The sequence below is a fragment of the Egretta garzetta genome, unplaced genomic scaffold, assembly GCF_000687185.1.
Source record: "Egretta garzetta isolate BGI_Z169 unplaced genomic scaffold, ASM68718v1 scaffold188, whole genome shotgun sequence".
Classification (NCBI taxonomy): domain Eukaryota; kingdom Metazoa; phylum Chordata; class Aves; order Pelecaniformes; family Ardeidae; genus Egretta; species Egretta garzetta.
In genome coordinates this window covers 5,750,506-5,758,213 of record NW_009260622.1, presented here as the reverse complement: position 1 = coordinate 5,758,213, position 7,708 = coordinate 5,750,506, and the positions used below count along the sequence as shown (strand labels likewise).

Genomic DNA, 7,708 nt, shown 5'->3' with positions numbered 1-7,708 from the left:
CTGCAGGAGGGCTTGGGCCAGCACGGGGCACTGTGCGTTTCCCATTTGGGAAACAGGCTTTAGGGAGGGGGTTAGTGTCTGGTCCTGCTGTTTGGGATTTAACTGAGGAAGTGGTGAGGAAACCCCTGGGAAAGAGGTGGGGTCAGGGAAGGAGGATGAGGAGGGTCCAGCGAGACGCTGTGAGTGCAGCTGCCTGCCTGCCCCTGCCCTGCCTTGGTCACTGCATGCTGGTTCCACTCTGAAGCCAAATCCTGGCTTTATTTTAAGCCTGAGTGAAACCAGTGGGAGCGTCTGGTCCCTTTATCTGCCCTGGAGGAAGATGGCCCTTGGGTTTATGTATGAAGGAGATAGGTATTTGGGAAGGACAGGGCCTGGCTGCTGTTCCCCATGCCACTGGCTCCTTCCATGCCTCTCCCTGGCCTCGGGCTCCCTCCCCTCTCCTGCCGCCAGCTCTCCAGATGTGAGCAGCCTTGCTTGGTGCAGGGCGAGGCTTGGGTGTTGAAGATGGAGGCTACAAGGAGGGAGAGGATGTGGAGGGCTGGTGTTTACAGCTGCTGGCCCTATCCCTCCTCCAGGACTCGCTTTTGAAAGGTGTGTGTGCACATGCAGGTGTGTGTGCATGTATGTGTGGAGGAGAGGAGAGGTGGTTTCTAAGTCCTCCCATGAGCTCTTCAGCAGTGCAGCTGGGGACTGTTTCCTCCCTGGTGGGGTTCCCACCAGATGGGGACAGCCGAACTCTTGCCCTGTCCTGCTGCAGGCTGCATGGCCCCTTGCCTGCTCCATGCATGTAGCCCCTTGCTGGCAGGCTGGGCAGCTGGGATCTTCGCCAGCCCCACTGCCTTGCTTTGGAGCCTCCCATACACTGATGCCATGGCTGCAGGACTTAAAAAAAAAAAAAAATAAATCTAAAAAGTCTACAAAAATTCATTGCTTCCCTCCCCTGTCTAATGCAGAGGAGGTGGAGCATGGGTTTGCTGGGGCCCTGCCCTTCTTGCAGCTGAGAGGTCTGGATGTGCGTTGCCCCATGCACTTTGCTGGGGAGCGGCTGTGGACACATGAGTGGGCTGGGGAGGTGTTGCAGCAGGAGTGGTTTGGGGAAGGGTGGTGGGCCAGCTTTTGTGCCTGTGCCAGGGCAATGGCCTGTTCCTGCTGGCACCCTCTGAGCGTGGTCCCATCCCCCCTTGTGGCACAGAGGCAGGAGGGTGCTCAGTGAGGGTGCATGGCTTCAGACCACCACAGGCTGCGTCCCACCTTAGCCCTGCCACTGGCCAAAGCCCAGCTCTACTCCTGCAGGGATTTTGGGTTTCCTAGCCCCTCTGAATGGGACTGGCCTTTCTCTGCAGCTGACTCCATCAAGGCTCCCAATTTTGCCCATCCCATGGCACTCGTGCACCCCTTCCTCCCCACCTGGGTTGCAGGCCCCTGCGGTGAGCAGGAGCATCTCTGATACCTCTGTTCTTTTTCAGAAACAGACTGAACTCAAATCACCAGCCCCAGAGGATCCGCTCTTACCCTTGAGAAGAAATTTTTGGTCTTTAAGAAACCCATGGGCCGGCCTGATCCAAACCTCAGGAGCAGGATGTGGTGATAAAGCACTGCCATAAATGAGACCTTTGAGCACAGCACACAAGAAAGCGCGCGTGCAAAAACTGGGCACTTAGTGCAGAGCTCTCGGTGGCCCAGCCAAGGAGATGGCTGAGAGCTGGCAGAGGCGGGGGCTCAGCTCAGCTCACACCCAGGAAATAGGATGCTCTTGTTTGCTTTCCAGTGGACAGACTTTCAGATTTCATATTCATATACCGATGCCTACAGCTGCCTATACAAGCATAACAAATCTCAAACATTGTGTAAACAAGGTCATTGCTTAGATACAGACTTTCATGGCACAGTACTTTTTTTTCTTTTTTTTTTTTTTTCCTCCAGCTGTCCGTTAAGGTGTTTGTTCTCTAAAGGTTGGCATGGCTGCATATATCCTCTCCACCCTTTCTGGTCCTTAAGCCCTGGCAGTTGAAGGGCTTTGTGGGCATACAAGTGTGTATGTGTGTGTTAGAAAGGAAAGATATCTGAGAAGAAAACTTCCAGTCTTGTGTTAAAGTCCAGTGGGAGTCAAGTGAGACTTTCATCCCTACGGATGAGGTTAGATTTAGCATTGCATACTCTCCAATAAGTAGCAGGTTCCCAGATCCAGACAACCCAGGAGATGGAGTTTGGTGTCGTTTGTCCTTTGCTGGCTAGAATATTTTCCCCTGCGCTCCTGGAGACTGACTGTAGCAGGCTGTTAAATCTCCAAGTCTCCCTTTAATCACTGCAAACTAGCACATAATAATTTTTCCATCCTGACCTGGAATCCTTTTCATTGTTCGGAGAGAACAAGCTGTTCTTCAGAGAACAAACGCAGAGAATGCACAGCGCTGCTGTGAGTGGTTCAAGCCATTGTTGTCTACAAGGGATCGGCGAGGCAGTGGCTCTTCTGCAATCAGGAAGTTTCCCTCTTGCAGCCCTATGTGACAGATCCTTCTGCAGCAGCGCTGGTAACTTCAAGTGTTTGCTCCAGTCTTTTTTTTTTTTGTTGTTGTTGCCTTTTTTTTTTTTTCTCCAGTTCATCTGCAATAATTCTGGCAAAAGAGCAAAATAAATTTCCCAGTTAACCTTCCTGCTTCCCGGTACCTGTACATTTTTAACGTGCCCATGTTGTCTTGGGTGGTTGCTGTGTGATGCAACTACTTGAAGATTTTTTTATTATTCTTTTCTAATAGAAAACAAGGCCTAGAAGGGAAACTCTTGAGCTGAATAGTCCAGCCAAATGCTGTGTCAGACCATTCTGTCACAAACTAATCAAATCCCAGCTCAAAATTGGTTCCATGTCTTGCCTTCACTTTTGCTCTTGGAAGGCTATTCCAGAAGTTCACTGCCTTTGAATGGTTAGAAACTTTATTTAAATTTCTACTTTGAATTAATTCGTGGCTGGTTCATTCCTGGTTTGTTTTGGAGCCAACATTGTCCTTTAACTTAAATAGGTTTTGGTGTTTATCTGCTGATGTATTTATGGAGAGTAGTCATAGCTCCTTATTTTTGCCAAGCTAATGCAGCCAAGCTTTTTCAGTAGAAGGTTTTTATTTAGTGAGAGCTTTTTAATGTGGGAGACTTTATTGTTGGTGGTAAATGATATTTATTAGAAGGGTGGGTAGCAAGCCCCAAAGGATCGGATCCAGAGATTTACAAAGAAATCTGGTTTAAAAACAAAAAAGCTCTTTCAGAACCTCTTCTGAAGATGGTGTCTGATTTCTACCTTTAATTGCCCTTCCTTTTCCAATTTTCCCTTTGTCTCCTCTTTAAGAGGCTACCTTGCTCAACTACTAGAAGGGGCTTTATCTGCCCAGTGCTTTGCAAGAGGGAGGGCTTCCTCTTGCCTGGCTGTACGTACCTACGTGGGGGTGCCCATGCCTGAGCTCGTGTAGCTCCCCTGGTGCACAGTGTAACCCCCGCGGCCAAGCGTTGAGCATCTGCTTCAGAAGGAGATGACCTGCACCCTAAAGAGAGCCGGGGCAATGCGCTCAGGTGCAGACACCCACCCTGCAACCGTCCCTTAGGAGTCAGACGAACTCTCCCCAAAATGCTGCGAGCAGGGGTGGTGTTGGCCTGGAGCACCCTGCTATGACACCAGGCTCCCTAAATTTCTTTCTCATTAGAAGCACTGTTGCTGGTCGTGCTGTGGTTGGAGGCGTAACCAGCAGCAATCCCACCTCAGCCTCGCGTCAGCTCAGCTGGGCAGCAGCAGCCCTGTGGCTTTCCTCCAGGAGAGCAGGGGCAGCCGCACTGCGAAGACAGCCAGAGCCCCAGGGGTTCACCCTTGTGGGTGCAGTCCTGTGCACCCTGAGATGTCACAGGTGACGGGAGAATCTGGGTGGTCCTAGAGCCGGAGGTAGCAGATCTGGGAGTCATGCGGCCCGAGAGTTTGAGTGTATGTACAGTGTTACCTTCAGAGAACAAATACAGGTAGGTCAATTTACTCTCTAGTGTCTATGTACATGCAGGTTTATTTAAGTACACATATATACAGTTCAGATATGCCATTGATTCTTTATTGCATTAGGATGTACATTAAAAATGTACACTTTTACTAACTACTTGCTATATAAATATGTTGGAAGTGTAGTTTGCCCATTCAAGGTGATTTTCTGTGGGATTTTTGGTGTACACTTAAAGGCCTACGGCTAACTGGAAGAGTGATTTCCCCGCTCCATCTACAGAAATGCTTAAGGGCTATGGTATGAACTGGTCCCTTCGAACCTTTTTTCCACGCACTAGCTGAAATTTTTTGCACTTGGATTGTATTCGGCCAGTTTTCCAGAAAAATTGAAACGAGAGGTCTTGTGAGCTAGAGGGAGAATTTCCCGGTGTACACAGAAAAAACAGCCTTGAGGGTTGGAAGCTGCTGAGGTTTTTGAGCTTTGTCTCCGTGCATTCATACAAGCACAGCAGGAGTTTTCTTTCTTTTGGGTCAGAGGAATTTTAAAAAGTGGTTCCATGCAGACTCCCCTCGGACACGGCAACGGAGCTGGCAAGCCTCATTGCGTGGGGAGGGTAAGATTTAGAGACAAACAAAAAAATATCAAAAAGTAATCAAGTTCCCTTTCTAACTCCTACATTCCTTGTTATCTGCATTTTTTTAGTTGACTTGAAATCTCTGTGAAAGTATAAGCTGAAGATTTTTGAGGGTTTAGCTCTGTGGTCCTCTGTTTCCCTATTGCATCGGTTTTGAAGCTGAGGAGAAGCAGGTGTCATCTCCAAACAGACTCAGGTTTTGGTGCGGAACGTTAGAAATGTGTTTGCATCTGAAACTGAAAGGAAAAATTGAGAGGTGGCTTGACAGTCCCAGCAGCAGCTCTTCTGGTGTTAAGAGGAAGTGTCACCACAATTCTACACGGTGTGTGAATATTTATCATCATCTAATCAAAGATGACTATCTTGACTTGAAAGGAGGGGGGTGTAAGATAGAGGTTGTGTAGCCAGCATCAGTAAGGAAGGGAAATTAAATTCTTCACCTCCATCTGCTGTGTGTGAGCTTGGGCTTGACAGGCACAGTAGTAACCATCATTTTTAATCCATGTGAATCTTGTTAACTTATGTCTCTGACGCTGCTTAGATTAAGGGCACAATCCAATTGCTTAATAACCCGAAACCCTGATTTCTGCTGTACCTGGCTTGCTCATGTAAAGGGCTGCTGGTCCTCCTGATGCAAGGAACAGACCTGCTTTTTTCATCATCAGCAGGCCCTGCCATGAGATTTCTAGACATGTTTCATTTGGGTAGCTTATTTTTCAGCTCCTTAATTAGCATCCTGGAAATCATTCTTTTTTTTTTTTTTTTTATTTAGCAAAACCCTAAACAACCATGATTGATTAGGCCCCTTTCTGATGCAAGGAACAGACCTGCTTTTTTCATCATCAGCAGGCCCTGCCATGAGATTTCTAGACATGTTTCATTTGGGTAGCTTATTTTTCAGCTCCTTAATTAGCATCCTGGAAATCATTTTTTTTTTTTTTTTTTTATTTAGCAGAACACTAAACAAACCATGATTGATAGGCTCCTATTGCCACTTGCCTGAGAGCTGGGCGCTGCTGCACATCAGGCCCGCAGCCATGGCAAGAGGAATGGACACCCGTGCTTGCTTCGACACATGGCGTGCAGAGGTCAGCGTATGCCTGCAGAGTTCCAGCTGCAGGTATTTAGTGCAGCTGCACGTCCCCTTCCTGCCAGGGGCTTGTGTTGGTCACCATGAGAAGCCACCGGCAAAAGCAGTAGCTGTGATGAGAAACCCGTAGTCAGCCCACAGTAAATGCAGAACCTGCCCAGGCGACGCTCGCATAGAAGATGGAGCTGCAAGATGTCTGCTTGGTTAATTTTTGCTAGGTGTCCCCTGTCTGTTCAGGAGGAGGATGAAGTTGTAGAAGGCTGGTTTTCCATTTAGGGTTTTGGGTATTTTTTTTTTAATTTATTTATGAAAAGCAACAATTTTTGGTGACAAATAGAAGTGTTGTATTTTGTCTTCCCTGCAGCCCCTCTCTTAGCAACATTACAGAGGCAAGGTGATGTTTGGAAGCTGGGTCATTGGGAATCAGAAGAGAAAGATGATTTTTCAGCACTTAGGCACAAATTGGGAAGGTAACGTGCTGCTGCACCTTCCCATCAAGTTGATGGAGAAGTTTACAAGCATTTTAAATACTCTCCTGTTGCCCAGATAATTTTGGCTTTGCTCTTTTCAAATCAGTTGGTGGCCTGATGTGATTCAGCTCACTGCAGTAACCTCTGTTGTAATTTCTCGGTTGATCACAAAACCAGCAGGGTAAGATTAGGCAACACTACAAATGCGGGGGGGGTGAGACACAAGCTGTACCTTTTTTTTTTTTTTTTTTTTTTTTTTTGCAAGTTTAGTTTCTGCTGTATGTTTTACTGGCAGTGGTCCCTGCCAGGGATGCTGGATTGGCATCACAAAACTTTAAAGCAGAGCAAGGGAGCTCTGTTACCTAAGAGGTTTTGTTTTATTTGTGCTTTGTTTTCTTGTTATGGCCTGTTCCAGTAAAGAGTGCTCTGTTGGCTGACATTAGCCATATTTTGATGGCACAATCAAAGCCACTTTTTCCCTGTACTGATGGAGGGTGGTATTATGAGGACTCTTGCTTACTGGTGCTAGTGAAGGTTGGGCTAGGAATCCGTGGCATAGAAAACTCTGGCTAAAATTGCACTTTCTCTCTGCCCCATCTGGCTCGTGGTGGTGTTATGGGTACGTGGCTGTGATTCCCCTTGCACATACTAACATTGCACTAAAAGAGAGACTTTGGGAACAGCGTGTTGATCACTTTGTTTCTCAGCAGACCACAAAGTCAGCCTAATGGGGTCTCTTTTTTTTTTTTTTTTTTTTTTTTTTTTTAATTATTGTTATTTAGAAATCATGCTGGTGCTGAATGACCTGGAATTTTTGCTTGGATTTATCCAAAGGAAAATGTAATTGTAGCTGCAACGGGACCTTTCATAAGGGTGGCCGTGCAGCTAGGGAGCAGAGCAAGGGCTCTGCTGTGTAAACCGTCTTTGTACCGGGGAGGTGTGGGGGGTTCCAGTGGGGTTATTATTGTGTTTTTTTTAAGACCACAGTTTTAGATGGTCACCTTGGCAATCGTGTGAGACAGGAAATAGTTTTTACTTTTGGTAAAGGTTTTAAAGAGGGGAAGAAAAAAAAAAAAGTGAAGCTGCCTGTGATTGTGGGCTGTGGCTATTACTAGGGCTAGGGTAGCTTGTACCTGCTATGGACTTTACCTGCTCTTATTCTGAGGGCAAGAACTCCCTGTAGCAACAATGCCACTTCTGAGAAGTGAACGGCAAGTTTCCCTTCCTTTTGTATATGTGGATGTGAGGGTGGGCGAGGGGAAGAGCTTGCTTGTACAGTTTGTTGAAATGAAACCAGACATTTTTGGTTGTTCCTAAATAAAGAGCGGAAAAGACGAATGCGAGTCGACTGATAATTGATTGCACTGGGGTTTGGGGAAGCCCGTGGGGCGCTGGAGTGCCCAAGGGATGCCCTGCGCCTGGTGTTAATGCTGGGTGAGGGCGAGCACTGCCCTGTGCAGGGGGATATTTGCTTGTCCAGGAGCGGGGAATGCTCAGTCACAGCCCTCGCATTCATTTTAAAAGCACAACAACTTACCTACAC

General features: G+C 47.3%; 1 protein-coding gene across 1 annotated transcript in view; it reads left to right on the top strand.

The window, feature by feature from the left end:
• ZHX3 (zinc fingers and homeoboxes 3) overlaps window positions 1-1,477 on the top strand; it is a 4,180-nt gene extending 2,703 nt beyond the window's left edge. Inside the window, 1 exon segment of the mRNA XM_009645421.2 lies at window positions 1,467-1,477. Coding sequence (XP_009643716.2) covers window positions 1,467-1,477 — 11 coding nt within the window.
• The last annotated feature ends 6,231 nt before the right edge of the window (window positions 1,478-7,708 follow it).